This window comes from Myotis lucifugus, unplaced genomic scaffold (genome assembly GCF_000147115.1).
Source record: "Myotis lucifugus unplaced genomic scaffold, Myoluc2.0 scaffold_200, whole genome shotgun sequence".
Lineage (NCBI taxonomy): Eukaryota > Metazoa > Chordata > Mammalia > Chiroptera > Vespertilionidae > Myotis > Myotis lucifugus.
The window spans coordinates 612,246-632,878 of NW_005871248.1; the positions used below are offsets into that span (position 1 = coordinate 612,246).

A 20,633-nucleotide genomic window follows, 5' to 3' on the forward strand; every position below is an offset into this window, starting at 1 on the left:
TTTCCACGCAGTTTTTCACTTCCGCCCGGGCCGCCGGGGCCCTCGGGGGAAAGGGGGAGCCGGCTTCCACCCCAGCGCCAGGCGCGGGTGGGGAGGCCCTCGGGTGGGGGCCCCGCGGGTGGGCCCCCTCGCTGGGAAACGGCGTGGGCCCCCTGGCGGTGGCCGCTTGCACTTCTCGGGGTCGTCTCTTGGAATAAAGCCACCCACGCCCCCAGCGGTGGTAGTTTGGGCTGGAAACGCGTCGCCGCAGGGGCCTTTGTCGGTTGTAGGGACTGCTCTCTGCGACCTCTAATGCAAATGCCTTTTAATCTTAATGGGCCCGTGTAAAGAAAAAGGGAGGTAATTGACCCTTCTCTTTTCCTTCCCCTGCATTGCACTCCAGCGCCTCCAAAAAATGAAGGGCCTCACCTCCTCCTTGTACACTTTGACCCTTGTGAACCAGAGCACAAGAATCCACAAGAAATTGTAGAATATTCCACTGGATTTAGTCATGGCGGGTATTCAAACAAAGCTTTGGCCTCTTCCAAGCCTCTAAAGATAGAATCCAGGCCCTAACCGGTTTGGCTCAGTGGATAGAGCATCGGCCTGCGGACTGAAGGGTCCCAGGTTCCATTCCGGTCAAGGGCATTACCTTGGTTGTGGGCACATCCCCAGTAGGGAGTGTGCAGGAGGCAGCTGATTGATGTTTCTCTCTCATCGATGTTTCTGACTCTCTATCTCTCTCCCTTCCTCTCTGTAAAAAATCAATAAAATATATATATATTTTTAAAAAGATAGAATCCAGGGTGTTCTATCACCAGGATTCGTGATTCCCACACTGCTTTTAAACACTTTCCTATGCTACTCTTTCTGATTTGCAGAACTGTGAGGATGAATAAATCGGTATTCTTGCCTTTGAGAATCTGAAGAGAGGGTCACAGGTGAGTTCTCCCCTTCCTGCCCTCCTTTTTTGAAACTCAGTACAACCAAAATGTGTTCTAAGTTTGTCAAGCCTGATGTTTTTCTAACAATACATCTTCCCACAAAACTTTATTGAGCGGCTTGTCAATTTAGTCTGGCGAGAGTCTATGGCTTAAAAACAAAAGCAAAAATTAGTCTTGGTGGGTGAGATCATTGCCCACATCATCAAACATGTTACTTGTCAAAAACCTGCCTGTTATTCCCACTACAATCTCCAGTCCCTGATAATTATACTTTAATGACATATGCCAAATGGCTTAAATTAGGAGAAAAAACTCAGTAATAGACTGCCAATGTAGTCAAAACTGGTTATCTACCAGAGTATCTGGTCTATATTTGCCTTTACCTTTAGATTGTCAGACAACTGGTGGGATTTCTTTTCGTGTGTAAACTTTATCTTTAATAACTCAAATTCTGGCATACAGGCACACAAACCATATTTACAAGTTTACATTCCCAGCAAATAGGCCTCTGCTTCTGAGTGATGTATTCCACATGTACTGGCCACAATCAAGAGCAAAGAATCCTTACAAATGTCAGACCATATGAAATCGTGTGCATTTATTTTTTATACAACTGTAATGGTCTTTCTCACAATCCCTACACAAAGAAATGAAAGTCCCTACTTGTAACTCAAAATTGAAAATGTCATTTCCTGTATTTAAGTTGTTTTCCTTCCTGACTCCAAACTGCAGAATGTACTTTTCTACACTTGCTTATCATTAGAACATCTACTTCTAAAAACTAATAATGGAATAGTTGCATTCCCCCACACATAACGTTCTCATTTCCTTGTCCTTTTTCTTTCTTGTGGGCAATCTAAATGCCTGTAACATGTAACCTCTACTAACTCCCAGAAGACAGGGTGGTCTTATTTTTGGACTGACCCTCCTGCTAGCAGCAAATCAAGGCTTTTTCTTTGTTACATAACTCTTGTTGACTTTAATTTGGGACAGTCTTATAAGATGAGAGTAAAAATTCTAAAAAATTCAAGGTAGAAAATAAAAACAAGAGCCCTAGCCAGTTTGGCTTAGTGGATAGAGCTTCGGCCTGTAGACTGAAGGGTTCTAGGTTCGATTCCGGCCAAGGGCACATGCCTGGGTTGCGGGCTCAATCCCCAGTAGGGGGCATGCAGGAGGCAACCAATCAATGATTCTCTCTCATCATTGACGTTTCTATCTCTCTCTCCCTCTCCCTTCCTCTCTGAAATCAATTTTTAAAAATTTTTTTAATTCTCTTAAAAAAAAAGAACCATAGCTGGTTTGGCTCAATGGATAGAGCGTCAGCCTGCGGAATGAAGGGTCCCGGGTTTGATTCCAATTAAGGGCTCATGCCTGGGTTGCGGGCTCGATCCCCAGTGTGGGGAGTGCAGGAGGCAGCCAATCAATGATTCTCTCTCATCATTGATGTTTCTGTCTCTCCCTCTCCCTTCCTCTCTCTGAAATCAATAAATAAATTTTAAAAAAGAAAAGAAAAACAGGAAAAGTATAACAATTTTGTGTAAATCAACTAACAGTGACATTTCATTTTGCTGTCTTCTGGGACACCTGCCACTAACACATACAAGTATTAATGCTGACCTCACATACTTGAGAAGGAATAAGTAGGTATTAGCTAGATTAAAGAACTGAATATACAAAAGTCTGGCGAGGAGAGTGAGCTAATGAGTTTCTGAAACTCAAATATTCCAATTCTATTGAGGGGAACAGTATTAAGAGGTAGGCAAATTAGGAAGAGCCTTGAGGATAATACCTGTGCTCAGTACTACGGATACTGCAATGAACAATATACACAAGATCTCTTTCCTCGTGCAGCATACATTCTTTTTTTTTTGCTTTTTATTGAATTTATTGGTGTTACATTTGTTAATAAAATTATATAGGTTTCAGGTGTACAATTCTATAATACATCATCTGTATATTGTAGAGTGTGTTTACCACCCCAAGTCATATATCTTTCTATCACCATTTATCCCCCCCCTCCCCCCCGCCAGTACCCTCTCCTACCTCCTTCTACTCCCATTTTCCTCTGGTAATGACCATACTGCTGTCTGTCTATGAGGTTTTTTTCCTGGGGTTTTTGGGTTTGTTTGTTTGTTTGTTTTGCTTAATCCCTTACCCTTTTTCTTTCTTTTTAAAAAAATTTTTTTTATTATTGATTTCAGAGAGAAGAGAGAGAGATAGAAACATTAATGATAAGGGAGAATCATTTTTTTTTAAAAATATATTTTATTGGTTTTTTTACAGAGAGGAAGGGAGAGAGATAGATAGTTAGAAACATCGATGAGAGAGAAACATCGATCAGCTGCCTCCTGCACATCTCCCACTGGGGATGTGCCCGCAACCCAGGTACATGCCCTTGACCGGAATTGAACCTGGGACCTTTCAGTCCGCAGGCTGACGCTCTATCCACTGAGCCAAACCGGTTTCGGCTAAGGGAGAATCATTGATGGGCTGCCTCCTGCGTGGCCCCTACTGGGAATCAAGCCCACAACCTGGGCATGTGCCCTTGACTGGAATCGAACCTGGGACCCTTCAGTCTGTAGGCCAACGCTCTATCCACCGAGCTAAACCAGCTAGGGCAATCCCTTCCCCCTTTTCACCCAGCACCCTTACCCCTTCCCCTCTGACAGCTATAAGTTTGTTTCTAAGATTATTTTGTTCATTATATTCCATATATAGGTGAAATCATGTGGTAACAGTCTTCTTCTGACTGACTTATTTCACTTAGCTTAGTACTCCCCACGTCCATCTATGCTGTTGCAAAAGGTAAAATTTCCTTCTTTTTTATGGCTGAGTAGTATTCCATTGTGTAATGTACCACAGCTTTTTGATCCACTCATCTACAGATGGGCACTTAGGCCGTGCAGCATATATTCTAATGGGAGAGACTTTCAGTTATTTCACAAATATTTGAGGGCACATTGTGTGCAAGACACTATTCTAAATGATGGGAATGCAGAAGTTAACAGATACAAATCCTTGCCTTAGGCAGTTTATATTCTTGTGTCAGACAATAAATAAGTAAACAAATAATTAAATGCAAACAAGGAAATAAATATGGGGATTAACAGAGCAGCACTGTCTAATCAAACTTTCTTTGAGGGTGGAAATGTTCTATATCTGCACTGTCCAGAAGGGTAACCATAGCCACATATGGCTAATGAGCACATAAAATATCATCATTGTAGCTGAGGAACTGAATTTTTAATTCTTTTTTTTCTTTTCAGAGAGGAAGGTAGAGGGAGAGAGAATCATTGATCGTCTGCCTCCTGCATGACCCCTGCTGGGGATGGAGCCTACAATTAGGGTATGTGCCTTGACCTGGAATTGAACCATGACCTCCTGATTTATAAGTCAATGCTCAACCATTGACCCATACCAGCCAGACTGATTTTTAATTTCATGTAATTTTAATTTGAATACCCACATTTAGTCACTATTTTTAATCCAGGGGCTCAATAATATCAGTTTTGTTTTCTTAAAACTTTTACTTTCAAAATATGTTTTATTATTATTATTATTATTGATTTTAGAGAAAGAGGGAAACATTGATTCACTGCCTCCTATTCTATCCAGGGAGAATGGAGAGAGCCTGGATGACAGACCGCTAAGTGCTTGACAAGAAATTCCACACTGGCTAAGTAAGGTTATGTTTCTGGGAGAGATTGAAACTGCAATTATATCAGATATAAATCTAGGTTTGGTATTATAGGCTGTTAACACAAGTTACTGCATTTGGAGCCTGTGGTTTTTTTCTTTAACATTAGAAATGCAGAATTTGAGACTCCACACTAACTGAATCAGAATTTTCATTCTCAAGTTTTATCGAGTCTTTATGCCCATTGAGGTTTTTTGTTTGTTTGTTTGAATCTTTGCCTGAGGATTGTTTTTGTTGATTTTAGAGAAAGGAAGGGAGAAGAGGGAGGGAGAGAAACATCCATCAGTTGCCTCCTGAACATGCCCCAACTGGGGATTAAACCCAAGACCTAGGTATGTGCCCTGACGGGGAGTAGAACCTGCAAACCTTTTGGCTCCAACCGAATGAGCCACCTAGCCAGAGCTGCCCATTAAAGTTTGATGAGCATTGCTTTACAACATTCCTGAGTTCCGAGGATAAAAGATGAAGTTCAGGCTTGAAGATACAAATTAAAGCCATGGTTTTGGAGGAGATCATCTGGGCCAGCGGTTCTCAACCTGTGGGTCGAGACCCCTTTGGCGGTCGAACGACCCTTTCACAGGGGTTGCCTAAGACCATCCTGCATATCAGATATTTACATTACGATTCATAACAGTAGCACCATTACAGTTACGAAGTAGCAACGAAAATAATTTTATGGTTGGGTCACAACATGAGGAACTGTATTTAAAGGGCCAGAAGGTTGAGAACCACTGATCTAGGCTAAAGGAGAAAGTATCCATAAGGAGACAACATCTAGGGTAATCTCTGAAGCACACCGACATGTAATGGCTCAATAGAGGATGTGGCAGCTGAGACCTAAGAAGAGCAGCGAGTGGGATCGGAATGAAACCAGGTGTGCTCTGCATCCTGGAAGCCAAACAAGGAGGGTCTTTCCAAAGGGGAGGATCTGTGTTGAATGCTCCTGATATGTTGAGTAAGATGAGGAAAAAGTTTGTCTTGGAGGTTTTTGATAACCTTTAGAAAAGCAATTTCAGGGTAGTTTGCAGAGTGAATTGGAGGTGATAAAAACAAGTAGAGATAGTTCATTCAAGAGGTTTTTCTGTAAAGGAAATCTGGCAGTCGCTGGTGCTACCTCAGATTTTATTGATTTTTTACAGAGAGGAAGGGAGAGAGATAGAGAGTTAGAAACATCGATGAGAGAGAAACATCGATCAGCTGCCTCCTGCACATCTCCTACTGGGGATGTGCCCGCAACCCAGGTACATGCCCTTGACCGGAATCGAACCCAGGACCCCTCAGTCCGCAGGCCGACGCTCTATCCACTGAGCCAAACCGGTTTCGGCCATTCAAGAGGTTTTTCTGTAAAGGAAATCTGGCAGTCGCTGGTGCTACCTCAGAGAACTTTGTTTTGTTTGTAAGATAAATTTGTGTGCTGACGGAAAACATCCAGAGGACAGGGGGAAATAGATGATTCAAGTTCAAAGGGGATAACTGAGTGAGTGAGATGTTTAACTGAATGAGTGAAATGTTTAAGGAAACGAGAGATGGGATTCATACTACAACAAAGAGGAATTTGCCTTTGAAAGGAGCAAGAATACGTCTACCCTTGTAACAGGAAGGAAAGCAGAAGGATGGATGCGGTTTCCTCAAAGAGGTAGGAAACATTGGCGGAGTGATTTGGGAGAGGGACTTGGCCTGTAAAAGGTTGGAGAAGAAGAGGAGAAAGAACGTATAAAATATTTTTTTTAACTCATTAGAGAAGCATAACACGATATCTGGGTAGGGAAGGGTACCCTTTAGAAGTTTGTGACCAGAATTTAAAGTGAAAATAACTAAATTGTGTGATATTCTTCAGGTACATTCAATAATGCTGACGTTCCTGGCTTTGTAGCAGAATTAGCGTAATCCTTTGGGCTTCTCTCAGAACTTCCTTTCGCACTCGGGTATATTTGGTGCGGCATAACACGTGGTGGACTGCCCTGCCGTGCGGAAGTGCCCACTAATTGCATTTAATTTCCTCAAATCTCCCAAATAAACGCCTTCAGTGGTCGCAAGTGCCCTCAGCAGTTGCAAGTCACACCTCCAGCCACCAGGGCCCGCTGTGGCGCTCCTCGCGGCCGGAAGGGAGTGCGACCCAGCGCGGCCTCGGCGTTTCCGCTGTGCGTTCGCAGCGCTCCGCGCGCTCTTTACGTCGGCGGCCTGGGAGGAGGCGTTTCCGGCCATTCATACTCCGTTCCGGTGGTCGGAGTTGTCCGTTTTTGTGCACTCTCGGACAGAAATCTTGAAATCTTCGTCAGGATGAAGCTCGTGAGGTGAGGAGGTGACCAAACAGGGTGGGGGCCGTGAAGGAACGGTTTGGGCCGGAAGCGGGAGCCTGGGCCGCCCCACTTGTCGGAGGCGCGAAAGCCGCGTGCGCGGCCTGTAACGGCCTCCGGCGTCCGCCGCTCCCGCCTTATCTTGGCCGCGCCGCCGCCGGCGCTGAGGCCTGGCCTTTCAGGCTGCGTGGCGCGGGGATCCCTCGCGTCTTCCAAGAGGTGGACGTGAAGACCGAGCCCTTTCTTCCCACCCAGTGTCTGAGGCCGTAATGGGGCAGCTGAGGCTTACAAGGCCTTGCTTTCGGTCACGTACCGAGTTTCTAGCGTAGACGACTTCTGGAGCTCACCTCGGCCTCGGGAATCGGCACACTCCCTGAGAACGTGGAAGGGACAAAAATTGCACGTCCTGCATAAATGGTTTAAATTAAAAAGAGTGCTTACAACCTGCGGGGGTTTGCCTGGGAAATAAGCCAATTTTCGAAATGTGTTAAATCAGGATGGACGGGCTTTTTTTTTTTTTTTTTTTAGTTTAGTTTACTTTTTGATGCTCTCTAGATTTAAGATTATTCAATTTACCTTCCCCTTTAAAGTAGAGTAGGCCTTTGAGCCCTGGCCAGTGAGGTTCAATTGGTTGGAGCGTCGTCTTGTTCACCAAAAGGTGGCGGGTTCGATCCCTGCTGGGAAGGCAACCGATGGCTGTATCTTTCTCTAAAATCAGTAAAAACAAATACAGTAGGCCTTTGATTTAGGAGAAATTTCCCAACTTGGGGACAGAATCACTTTCGGTATTTGTGATCGACTACACGGAGAATCGCTATTTTTTCCGTTTTATTTCTTTTTTTTAAAATATATTTTATTGATTTTTTACAGAGAGGAAGGGAGAGGGATAGAGAGCTAGAAACATCGATGAGAGAGAAACATCGATCAGCTGCCTCCTGCACATCTCCTACTGGGGATGTGCCCACAACCAAGGTACATGCCCTTCACCGGAATCGAACCTGGGACCCTTCAGTCCGCAGGCCGACGCTCTATCCACTGAGCCAAACCGGTTAGGGCCCGTTTTATTTCTTAAACTTGTTTGGTTTAACCTATTAATTTTACACTATCTGCAAATGGATTTGCTGTTGGTGTTTTTTTTTCTTGAGGCTGAGAGGCTCAAGGTTTCTAATAACCAAGCCGGGAGTTAAAATACTTAGCTAGTGTGTTGCCTATTTATTGAGTTAAGAATTGTTAGTATGGGGCACCTGTGAAATTGTGCACTGGTAATGGATTTGTTTGTTTGTTTATTTATAGATGAGAGAGAGAGAAATAGTTGTTCCACTTATTTATAAACTCATGGTTGATTTTTGTATGTGCCCTGACGGGATGGAACCCGAATCTTTGGCATATGGGGACAACGCTCTAACCAACTGAACTCCCCGGCTTGGATTTCTTTTTCTTTTCCTTTTTTCTTTCTTTTTTTTTAAGGTCGAGTCCCTCCTTTGTTGGACTTTCCTGTTTTGTGGGGAAGGCAGACTAGTAGATACTTTTTAGTGTGTTTGAAATGACCTTTCACACTCTTCAGGGTGGAGTTTGTAGAGAAAGCATTTAATGTTAATTTTTAGTCCATTATTTGAACTATAACTTTGGATGAAAAGGCCTCAGAGCCCTAGTGGGTTTGGCTCAGTGGATAGAGCATTGGCCCACTTACTGAAGGGTCCCTGTTGGATTCAGGTCAAGGGCACATAGCTCTCCCTGGTCGGGGAGACAATCAATGTGTGTCTGTCTCACATCTGTGTTTCTCTCTGAGTCTCTCCCCCTCCCTTCCACTCTCTAAAAAATCAATGGGAAAATATCCTTGGCTGGGGATCAACAAAAACAAAAAAGAAAGGTCTCAGGATTTAAAGTACATTTTTGTTTGCAGATTTTTAATATTTCCTACAACTTTTGTAGTATACTATGTTAGTACAGTTTGGGTAATATATTTAAAAAATTTTTCTTGAAATAATGCTTATTGCATGTAATAATATTTAAAATAGTTTTTCTTGAAAAAGTAAAAAAAAAAGCTATTTTTAATTAGAAAAAAGTATATTTTTGAATTTTCTCAATACCTGATAGTCTAAGTTTTATGTAATACTCTTTGAAATTAGTTTGTCTCATTTAAAGATTCCGTGTTGTGACAGTTTTCTTGTAAATTTTAATGACTGTATTCAATCCTATTCTGTGTCTTAGAATATAGAAACAAAATTATCCCAGACCAAGTAATTTCCCCTTTTTTGATGGCTGTACCACTAAAAAAAAAGTGGTACTTTAAGGCTGGCTTCCTTTTAATTATTGAAACATTCAGCCAACTGTTACTTAGTGCCTATTACAATCAGGGTTAGATTAAATATCATAAGTTGTACCCCTCAACAGCAGTTTAGTAGGGGAGAAAAAAGGTAATCCTACATGTATAAGAAATTTTGAATGTGAACTTTATATTAAATTCGTATTGTGGGATTATTGTTTTTTCTAGATGTGATTGTGTGGGAGAATGTTCTCATTAGAAAATGTATGTTGAAGTGCCTGTGATTTATTTTCAGAGGATTTGGTGAAAGTGTAAGTTTTGTGTATAGGAGGGAGACACACAAATGGCAACATTTCAATAATTTGTCAACCCTTCAACTTTTCTTCTTCTGCTATATTTCATAATAAAAGTTGGGGGAGAACAAAAAACTAGATGAAGTGTACTAAATACAAAATTGGATGAAAATAAGAGACAATTTTGGGATGGAAAACATTTTCCTAAACAAATTACATACCTAGGAAGGATTCACAAATTTAGCAATATGAAATGGGGGGAAAATATTGTATGACTAAAGAAAACCACAAACAAACTTGAATGGCTGTTGCAAACTGGTAGAAAATAAAAGAAAAATCTAACCTAATTGAAAGTGTGTGAATAATGTGAATAGATAATTCACAAAAGGAATATAAATTTCCCATATTTATGAAGATATTCAACCTCACAAGTAATAGAAGAAAGCAGATTGCTTTTTTTTCCCTATCAGATACACACACATACAAAAAAAAAATTTTAAAAGATTGGTGACAACCAAAGGACTTGTATGCATGCATATTAGCATAACCAATGGACACAGACACTGGGGTAGTGGGGGCTTGCCCAGGGTGGAAATGGCTAGGGGAGGGGGTCAATTGGGGAAAAAGGAGACACATATAAAACTTTAGACAATAAAAGAAAATAAAAAAATAAGATTGGTGACGGTGTTTGTGAGGATTTGTATTAATGGATTTGTGATAGCAATATATATATAATATACATATTATATATATGTATACACATGTATATTAAAATGTCTCTAATATAAACTGCTAAATGAGAACTGTGGGTTAGAGAAGTCATTAAAGTATGGCCCAATTATGTGAAAGCAAATTTTATGAATATGCTTATAAATGCATGTAAAATGGTCTATAAGAATATCCTCAAAAACATGGAGCGGGATAGAAAGGGAGACTTTTACTTGATCATATATATACAATAATCATGTAATTTTTTACTACCAATTATAATTTGTTATTTTTCATTCATTATTAAGATATACTTGACATACAGCACTGTGTAAGTTAAAGGTGTACAGCATAATGACTTGATTTACATATATTTCAAAATGATTGCCACAGTAAGTTTAGTTAACATTCATCATCTGGTATAAATACAAAAAAAAGGTTTCTTCCTTGTGATGGGAACTTTTTTTTTTTTTTTTTATCAGAGAGGAAGGGAGAGAGAGAGAGAAACATCAGTGATGAGAGAATCATTGATCGGCTGCCTCCTGCACGCCCCCCACGGGATCGAGCCCGAAACCTGGGCATGTGCCCTTGACCGGAATTGAACCTGGGACCTTTCAGTCAACACTCTATCCACTGAGCCAAACCAGCTAGGGCATGATGGGAGCTTTTAAGATCTACTCTCTAAGCCAGCGGTCACCAACTGGGGTGGTCGTGAGGTCTGAAAGGTTGGTGACCACTGCTCTAAGCAACTTTTTTTAAAAAAAAGTAATATTTGTGATTTTATTTGAACCAAACTATCAAGGGAAGCGAAATATGCATTGATACAATGCTTCAGAGAATGGCAGTTTTGCACCTTATTTTATACATTACTAGTGGCCCAGTGCACGAATTCGTGCGCATTGAATGGAAAGTAATTAGAAGAAATATTTTAATGTTGCTATACACCCTTTCTCTGTAATAAAAGTGTCAACCAAATTCACAATCAACAATGATAGATTGAAACACACGTGTGCTATTGGCACCAGTGAGAGTTTTATATGTATGGCGCCTGTGCGAGTCAACTTAGCCTTTTATATATATACTAGAGGTGCACAAAAATTTGTGCACTGGGGGGGGTGGTCCCCCAGCCCGGCCTGTGCCCTCTCGCAGTCTGGGACCCCTCGGGAGATAACGACCTGCTGGCTTAGGCCTGCTCCCGGGTGGCAGAGGGCAGGCCCAATCCCTAAGTGCAGCCCCTGGTCACGCTCAGAGTAGGGCCGATTGGGGGGTTGGGGCACCGCCCCCTGTCACACTCAAGGCAGGGTCGATAGGTTGCGGCGCCACCCCCTGTCACAGAGCAGGGCCGATCAGGGGGTTGGGGCGCTGCCCCCTGTCACGCTGATCCCGGTGCCGGGTGGCCTCGCGGCTCCGCTGATCCCGGTGCCGCGAGGCATATTACCCTTTTACTATATAGGATAGAGGCCTGGTGCATGGGTAGGGGCTGGCTGGTTTGCCCTGAAGGGTGTCCTGGATCAGGGTGGGGGTCCCCACTGGGGTGCCTGGCCAGTCTGGGTGAGGGGCTGAGGGCTGTTTTTCAGAAGCGAGTGACTGAAGCTCCCAAACTATCCTTTTTTTCTTTTTTCTTTTTTTTATTCTGGGCCAGCTTTAGCTCTGAGGCCTCACTGCTGAAAACACCGATTCAGTGTTGCAGTCCGGCTGGCTGAAGCCCGGCTGAATGAAAGCAGGTTTCTGGGGTTTTGTTTAGCTTCTTATTTGCAACATAGTACATAGTTGCTTGGAGTTGCAGCTGAGAGGCCGGCAGCAGCAGGCGGGGAACGTTGGAGTTCGCTGTCACTGGAGCAAGCAAGCCTCCCTGTTCGCTTCAGTGCATGGCTGCCAGTCGCCATCTTGGCTGACAGTTAATTTGCATAAGGATATGCTGATTAGCCAATGGGAAGGGTAGCGGTCGTACGCTAATTACCATGTTTCTCTTTTATTAGTGTAGATAGAATAAACTTGCTTAATTAGACCTGCTTTCTGATTTAGCTAAACTTTTTCCAGCCCAGTGTAGCACCCCTACTTCTTTCAGGTAATTGTCAGCAACACAGCAGTAAATATCAACATGAAGCAGATTATTGTAGATCACGTAGGGAGAACAAAGGGTAAAATATTTAACTGCAGCAGTGTCTGACTATATTCTACCCAGTGAGAAAACCTGAAGTCATTTTCAAGGTCCACCATTTCTTCTTTTGAGTTGGGTCAAGTTTCTAAATTTCTAAATCTCCTTTTTCTGGCTAATGAAAAGAGAACAGGATTCCACCAAGTCTCCTTTCTACCTACTCTAAGATTTCTGTGAGGATCAAATGAGATGAGGCACAGGAAAACGCTTCACAGACATTTGGTTAAAGTGTAAATGTTTCCACCTGGTTATAAAGCAAGTTGTGTTCCTGGGCTGAAGAAACAGCAAGGAGGCTAGTCGCTAGTCACTAGGGAGAGAAAGCTGGGCGTTGCCACATGACATCATTACCCAGAGCCCATGGCCACTGTTTCCAGGCTGGGCTGTGGGCCCATTTTGCGCCATGACAGCATCAGCTGCATTTTGGTGGGGTGGTGGCAGGGCCTGTGTCCCACTTGGGGGAAGCTGAGTGTTGCTTTGTTGGCGCCAGGTCTGTGCTGCCATTTCTCTATAAATGGCCAGTGCCTGTCATGGCAGTTCCTGCATTGAGTGTCTGACCCCTGGTGGTCAGTGCACATCATAGCGACTGTCAGACTGGTGGAGAGACACTTAGCATATTAGCCTTTTATATATAGAAGAGATTCGTGCAATAGGCCTTCCCTTCCCCTGGCTGCCGGCACCGGTTTTCCTCTGGCACCCGGGACCCAGGCCTTCGCTCCAGCCCAGAGCCTTCCGTCTTCGCTCCTCCACTTTGCGCCTACATATGCAAATTAACCGCCATCTTTGTGGGGTTAATGTGCATACTCTCCTGATTGGCTGGTGAGCATAGCGGATGGAATGTCAATTTACATGATTGTCTATTATTAGGTAAGGTAATCGAAAGAAGATGTAAGTGGGTTACATAAATTCATTGGTGATAGATTAGGGATGCAGGAGAAAACAGCAGTGAAACCTCTGGGATTGGATAAAAAGTAAAATGAAACATCTTTTACATAAGTGGGCACATGATAATTAATAGTCAAAAATTAACATCAGCCCTAACTGGTTTGGCTCAGTGGATAGAGCGTTGTCCTGCAGACTGAAGGGTCCCAGGTTCAATTCCGGTCAAGGGCACGTACCTTGGTTGCAGGCATATCCCCAGTGTGGGGGTGTGCAGGAGGCAGCTGATCGATGTTTCTCTCTCATCGATGTTTCTAAGTCTCTATCCCTCTCCCTTCCTCTCTGTAAAAAATCAATAAAATGTATTTTTTTTTTAAAAGAATTAACATCAATAACAATGAGAGAATTTGTAGTCTCTGCTCTGGTGTATTGGTTGTGCCCTGAGGGGTCCAGAAAAAGGGAAATTACCCTGACATTCCAAATGTATGTTAGATGCAAAAGTCTAAGCAACTTTAAAATATGTCATACAGCAGTGTTAACTGTAGTCAGCATGTTGCACATTATACCCCAAATATTTATGTATTTTCTAACTGGAAATGTGTACCTTTTGACCACTTTCATCCATATAATTTCTTGATTTCAATTTTGTGGTTTATAATGACTTTAGGATCTGTATGCACGGATGATGCTTTACAATGGTTTAGAAAATCACAAGTGTCCAAATGACTGTGTGTTGTTATTATGCTCCTTCATAAATGCTAAGATTTTCATTCAGGAAAAGCTGAAATTGTGATGGAGATTATTAATAGGAATTGATGCAGATAGCATCTAAGCAGCTTTTTAACAATTAGAAATTTCACCCTTTTGAACTTAATAAACATTTTAAAGGTGAAAATTTATCATTTTATTCCTGCTGTCTTTATAGATTTTTGATGAAACTGAGTCACGAAACTGTAACCATCGAATTAAAGAATGGAACACAGGTCCATGGAACAATCACAGGTATGGAGGTTAGACTGCTTTATAAAGCCCTTCTATCTACAGGCCAGAATTTCTTTTTGGTTGCTTAATGAACGTTCTTGTAGTGGGTATCTCATTCTTTTTGTCTGAATTATTTCACTGGCCTTTTTACTTCAGCTTTACCTGAAGTACTTCTGCTAAGACCGAGCTGGGTTCCCCCAAGATGTCCTATATGTGACCCCTGTTATCCTATTTTTATGCCTTTCATGCTTTTATCTGTGTGTGTGTCCTTTTGCCTGCAATGTTGCATCTTCCAAAATATATTTTATTACTTTTATTAGAATTTTGTGCTCCCTGTTAGATTGTAAAGACTTTGAAGATAGAAGATGGATTTCTGTGTCTTATTATCTTGGGTAAAAATATATGTGGGAGATTGAGAGGGGACAGTAAGGAACTATAATTTAACTCTTTGCTGTAATGATGTTATATGTTTAGGTTTATATTGAAGGCCACTGTGATTTTTTTCATTCATAGTAGGCCCTCTTTTTCATTCATAGTAGGCCCTCTTCCAAAGCTGCAGAATTTCAAAAGAATTGATGAGCCAAAGAAAGAAAATGCTATCTTGGCATGTGGTCCCACTCTCTTAAATGTTTAAGTTATAAATTTATAAATAATTTTTTAACACATAGATCAAGCATCTGAGTAAGCCAAGAGAAATATACGTTATTAAACTTATATTATTTGTATGTATACTAGAACTTTGTAATGCCAGTTGCTATGAAGAAATCAGTAGTACAATGTAAGATTTTGATATCTGAGGAAGTATAATTGCTATTACGTTAAAATTCTATAAACAGTGGTTAGTCTGCATTCTCTAAGGTCTTTTTAGGAATTCAAAATCTAGTGATGGGCCTGGCCGGCGTGGCTCAGTGGTTGAGCGCTGACCTATGAACCAGGTGGTCATAGTTCAATTCCCAGTCAGGGCACATTGCCCGAGTTGTGGGCTCGATCCCCTGTATGGGGTGTGTAGAAGGCAGGTGATCAGTGACTCTCCACAAAATACCAACTTCTGCACATGGGCCACGAAGTTTCAATCGCACTGTACATGCGCGCCCGCACGTGGTATTTTGTGGAAGAGCCACACTCAAGGGGCCAAAGAGCCGCATGTGGCTCTCGAGCCGCGGTTTGCCGACCATGGCCTTAGGCTATGAGGAGATTATAAGGAAACAGTGGAAATAGGCATGTGTATCAGTTAGGGTCTCTCCATGGCTTGCTGCATTCACTTCTGTAAGTATATCTAACATGGGAGGGAAAATCTCTCTAAAGGAAAGACTTCTGATTTGTACAGACAATATCTCCTCCACTTACCAGTTAACATAATTATGTCATAAATACTTGCACTGTAGCAAAACAGTACTCTTTTGTAATAAGGTACACTGTACTTGATACATTAATTGGTTGCCTTTCTTATTGTGCTAATAATTGTCCTCTTTTTTCCCTCTAGGTGTAGATGTCAGCATGAATACTCATCTTAAAGCTGTGAAAATGACCCTGAAGAACCGAGAACCTGTACAGCTGGAAACACTGAGTATTCGCGGAAATAACATTCGATATTTTATTCTGCCAGACAGCTTACCTTTGGATACACTACTTGTGGATGTTGAACCGAAGGTGAAATCTAAGAAAAGAGAAGCTGGTAAGTTGGAAGGATTATAAATGTTTTTGTGAATGTATTTATACCCTAATTCACTAATCAAAAATATGACTGTTTGCAAACAACAGGGTTTTTTTTTAATTGCCCATACTTGCCATGAGTGCATTTGTTATAGTATTTATTATTTTTACTGGTGTTGTTATTAAAACACGATTCCCATTTTTCTGTACCTTTGTGCCTGGCCTTATCTCCCACCCTGTACATACTTTGGAAGATTTGGACATTGGCTCTTCCCAGTATTCTGAAATTTCTTAATGACTTGGCATAGGATCTTCGCTTGTCTTCCCTATTTTCCCTTCATTTTGCTGTTCTGGGTATACTTGGTGGACCCTTTCAACGTGGATGTTTTGTCTTCTATTTCCTGAGAAATTTCCTTGGCCTTATCTTCCAATCTAGCATACACTTAATCTTCAAGACTCTTGTGTTCTCTGATAATTTTTCATAGAATTCTGTCCTTGTTATATGGATATAGGTTTTCTTTTTTCTTATATGAATAATACTGGGTAGGATATTAACTAGTAGGACATTAATCATAGTTTTTGGTGTGTTTTTTTTTTAAAGTTTTATTCTGTACTTGGCATTATTTTCTCTGGTTTCTCTTTATATTTGGTCTTTATTAAGTACTTTATTCTTTGGTCATCTGTTACTTAAAGTTCTGGGAAGGGAGGCTGGCCGCCTTAGCTGGTCTGTATCATTGTAAGAGCAGGGAGGAGAAAGAGGCTGGGTGTTTTATAGACTGTCACTTAATATAATGATTTTGAGACTTTTCTTCCACCCACACTAAAATATACCTTGTATTGTGACCCACTCATAACTGAAATAAAAGTTTCAGGAACAATAACTTGGCCTTTAATACATACAAATGCCTTTAAGCTTTCTATCCTATCCTCTTTTTGAAAAAATACATATTTTTATTGATTTCAGAGAGGAAAAGAGAGGGGAGAGAGATAGAAACATCAATGATGAGAGAGAATCATCAATTAACTGCCACCTGCACTCCCCCTACTGGGAACTGAGCTCGCAACCTGGGCATGTGCCCTTGACCGAAATCGAACCTGGGACCCTTCAGTCCGAGAGTCGACGCTCTATCCACTGAGCAAAACCAGCTAGGGCCCTGTTCTCTTTTAGTTAAGAAAATTTCAGGTTACAACTCAGCTTAAAAAATGCTGATTTAATACCCCTGTCCCTTTGCCTTGCTCTGTGCCTTTTGCTGCTATCCACTTTGTGTTTTCAAATCTGAAGCCTTTCTGTATCTTTAGGTTCATTTTACCCTTTCTTACCTACCTGTTAGCTTTGTAATTAGCTTTGCAAGGTGGGGAAGAGGACTAGATAGTTTATTGCTCCACATAAAATTGTCAACTATTTTTTTGTTTGTTTTCAGGATAGTGGCCTCATTTTACTTTTGGTTCCCAACATTCTAGGTCTCTAGGGAGTTATTCTTCCCTTACTAAACATATACTGTCCTTAGACTACTTTCTAACTTAAAAATTTGTGGGGAAAATTCTTTCAACCACTGTGTGTTCTCTACCCTTTTTTTTTTTTTTTTTGGTCCTTATGGGTATTTGCCATTTTTATTCCTTTTCTATCATGAATAGTGTTTCAGGATGTGCGGTTAATCTGCCTTGTTTTTAACAGATATTCTAGACTTACTATATTGCTTTTTAAGCTGAAAATAATAGATAGAATGTAACTGACAACTGCATGTTAGGATTTTTTAAAATATTTATAGCTGTCCAAAGATGAAATAGGTTCATTTGGATAGGAGTTTTCTGTCGCTGATATTCAGGTAGATTTAAGATGACCAGGTGACAAGGGATATTGCTGTATGGATTAAAATATTAGGTTTTGCTTGGATTCTCTTCAGTAACAAAAAGTCTGGCATATGGTGTTCATGTTCTGTTCCATTGATAAGATATCTCTTCCATCTTGTATGAGGTTCAGATCATTTGCATTTCATTTTTTGGGGGATTTTGAGACATGATAACAAAGGAAAATATTTTAAAACTTGATGAATTTCTTGGTAATTATATTCAAACTAACAAATACTACAATAAAGACTAGCGATGCTTGCTTGGTTCTGTGTGTATTTGGAGAGGTGACTTGAGGTTACATTTGAGAGAAGCCAAGAAAGTTTTCTTTACTGTAGATGCTATTTGTGGTGACCAGGTAACATCAGATCAGAAGAGAATTTACCTTGCCTTATTTTTTTCTTTCCTCAGTTGCAGGAAGAGGCCGAGGCCGAGGAAGAGGAAGAGGACGTGGCCGGGGCAGAGGAAGAGGGGGTCCTAGGCGATAATGTCTCTCATGATTACTGTTTCAAAGTGATACGCGATTTGGGATATTTTTTGTACAGGTTTTGTTTGTTTATGTCAGTTTTTAATAAACATAAATGTAGGCCAGTTGTCTATTGACTATCACATTTAGTTTTAATAGTTCATATATTCATGACATAATACAGTGAGAGCTGAGCATTATTACATGGCAGTTCAGAATTCCATTCATAGATCAGGCTTTTAATTTTTTTTAACTAAAATATTTCTTTTATAAATACATATAGCATTTACATACATCTTTTTGCTTCACATGCACTGAATATGTATTTTGTTTTACTTTGACTCAATTCTATGAAACCTACCTACAGGTGAAATGGGTTTTGTTTGTTACTTCAGAAGCTGAAGTCCTATGGAATGGGCTGTAAAATTGGTTCTCCTTTCCTGAGTTTTACTCCATGGAAACTTAGGTACTTAGTAAAAGTTGATAGTCATCTTCTAATTTAGGAGTCATTGGTTTTGTTGGGATAATGGTTTTTGTTTTTTGTTTTATTTTTTCAATAGTCTCTCAATAGAATATAATTTTCCATTCTCCTGACTTGAAACTTCAGTTAACATTTACTAGGTTATCGGTTGTAAGCAGTGTTGAAATGTGTTATTGTGGAATATACCTGCCAGTGGCCCCTTTATCAAGAACTTTTACAAGGAGTCCTTTAAGAACAAAAGGAAAACTACTTATTTTATGACAACACCGGATTCTTTCCAGTAGTTAAGGATTTTTAAAAATTGTTTTAATTGGTTAAGCTTAGAAAAAAATACTTCTCAGTATATACAGTTCCTTGTAAAGCTTACTACCATTTGTTTATATGTTAAGGGAAGAAAATTAATTTTGAAGATGGGGGATTAAGTCTATTTTCACTTAATTAAGCTTGTGGAGTTTTGTGGGGGTTTTTTGTGTTTTTTTTTTATGAGGAAATTGTCTGCAGACATCTAAAAAGGTTTTAAGCCCTGTAAGAGGGTTATGTAAGCTGAGAGGTAGCAAGAGTATTTGTGTGTGGTATATGTGTCTCAGTCTTGTCTATCCACTGATCTGTCAGCATTCCAATTATTTGAACCTAAGCAGAAAGCAAGGAAGCCCAATGATGCAGCAAGGTGAAGAGGATATTCAAAGGGAGCAAACAGAAAAGACCTGGCACAAGTGAACTAACATAAGTTGATTTTTGTCCTCAGACCTTATAGGCTAAAAGGGAAGCAAAATTAAAATAAACATTAATATGTAACTGGAAATTGTGGCAACTCTGTCTGATAAAGAGTACTTCCTATTATCTCGTCTATTTTAAAAGCAGTGTATATTGGCTTCTCATTTTTAAGTCATGCCAGTGTAACCTCAAAGTTATTAACCTGTTTTATTTTTGTGTTTTAATATCTAGATGTTTGCATTGTGAAACCAGTCTAGTAACAGTTTAAATGTAAGAGTAAACCACAGTGGTTACTAGATTGAGTTTAATCCACTTGAAGTCATTATTTCATTTTTATGTATGAGGGAAAAGCTGTTTGAACTGCCGTTATTAGCTATAAAGGATGCCCTGCAGTATGAGTAGAAAACAGACCAAGTTTTAATATGCTTCTCTTGCCCTACTTCCCCCAAAAAGTATATAAGGATCTTAGTGCTGCTGCATTGTGCATATTTCTGATACCTTTTAAAGCTTAAGATTTAGTGAAATTTAGGTGCTGTTTGTTTTTTTTTTAAAGAATTGCATTTAGCCCTGACCGGTTTGGCTGAATGGATAGAGCATCAGCCTGCGGACTGAAGGGTCCCAGGTTCGATTCCCGTCAAGGGCATGTACCTTGGTTGCGGGCACATCTCCAGTGGGGAGTGTGCAGGAGGCAGCTGAATCGATGTTTCTCTCTCATCGATGTTTCTACCTCTCTATCCCTTTCTCCCTTCCTCTCTGTAAAAAAATCAATAAAATATATTTAAAAAAAAAAAAAAGAATTGCATTTAGGTAGAAAATTGTAAGTGGAATAATAGAATATCAAATTTCACAGTGTCTTAATCTATACATATAAAACCTTAATATGAAAATAGACCAAACAGCGGAACAACTGAACAACTGGTCACTATGACGTGTGCTGACCACCAGGGGCACGCACAGAACATGGCAGGCGTTGGCAGCAGGATGCAGAGCGTGGAACATGGTGAGCATTGGCCACGGTGGGATGGTAGAGCAGGTGAGTGGGGGCGCCAGACCAAGGCAGAGTGCCAGTAGTCATTGGGGTGAGCCTCTGATGGTTACTGAAAATTATTTGCTCCCACGCACCGTAGTCCCACCCCATGCTCAGAGCCACCACTCATACCCGCTGCTGGCACCAGACCCTATCGCTTGGCCCCGTCAGTGGGTGCGAGTGGCGGCTGCTGACCCCAATTGCCCCTAAGGGCTTCTCCACCTCCCCCTGCTCCTGAGGGGTGA

At 40.9% G+C, this 20,633-nt stretch overlaps 1 protein-coding gene across 2 annotated transcripts; it reads left to right on the forward strand.

The window, feature by feature from the left end:
• The first annotated feature begins 5,993 nt into the window (after positions 1 to 5,993).
• SNRPD1 (small nuclear ribonucleoprotein D1 polypeptide) lies at positions 5,994 to 19,449 on the forward strand. Of its 2 annotated transcripts, XM_006097392.3 has the most exons (4): positions 6,757 to 6,914; positions 14,144 to 14,220; positions 15,683 to 15,874; positions 18,112 to 19,449. In XM_006097392.3, the coding sequence occupies exons 1-4, from the start codon at positions 6,901 to 6,903 to the stop codon at positions 18,186 to 18,188; spliced, it is 360 nt and encodes a 119-aa protein (XP_006097454.1). In that variant the 5' UTR covers positions 6,757 to 6,900; the 3' UTR covers positions 18,189 to 19,449. The 2 variants fall into 2 exon arrangements, with proteins under 2 accessions (XP_023616926.1, XP_006097454.1); XM_023761158.1 differs by lacking the exons at positions 14,144 to 14,220; positions 18,112 to 19,449 and adding an exon at positions 5,994 to 6,256 and having other exon boundaries at positions 6,648 to 6,914; positions 15,683 to 15,820.
• The last annotated feature ends 1,184 nt before the right edge of the window (positions 19,450 to 20,633 follow it).

Excerpts from the sequence above, each read along its gene's own strand:
- SNRPD1 (XM_006097392.3), top strand. Across the intron at positions 14,221-15,682 it reads GGTCCATGGAACAATCACAG|GTGTAGATGTCAGCATGAAT; the intron begins GTATGGAGGTTA and ends TTTTCCCTCTAG. Across the intron at positions 15,875-18,111 it reads ATCTAAGAAAAGAGAAGCTG|TTGCAGGAAGAGGCCGAGGC; the intron begins GTAAGTTGGAAG and ends TTCTTTCCTCAG.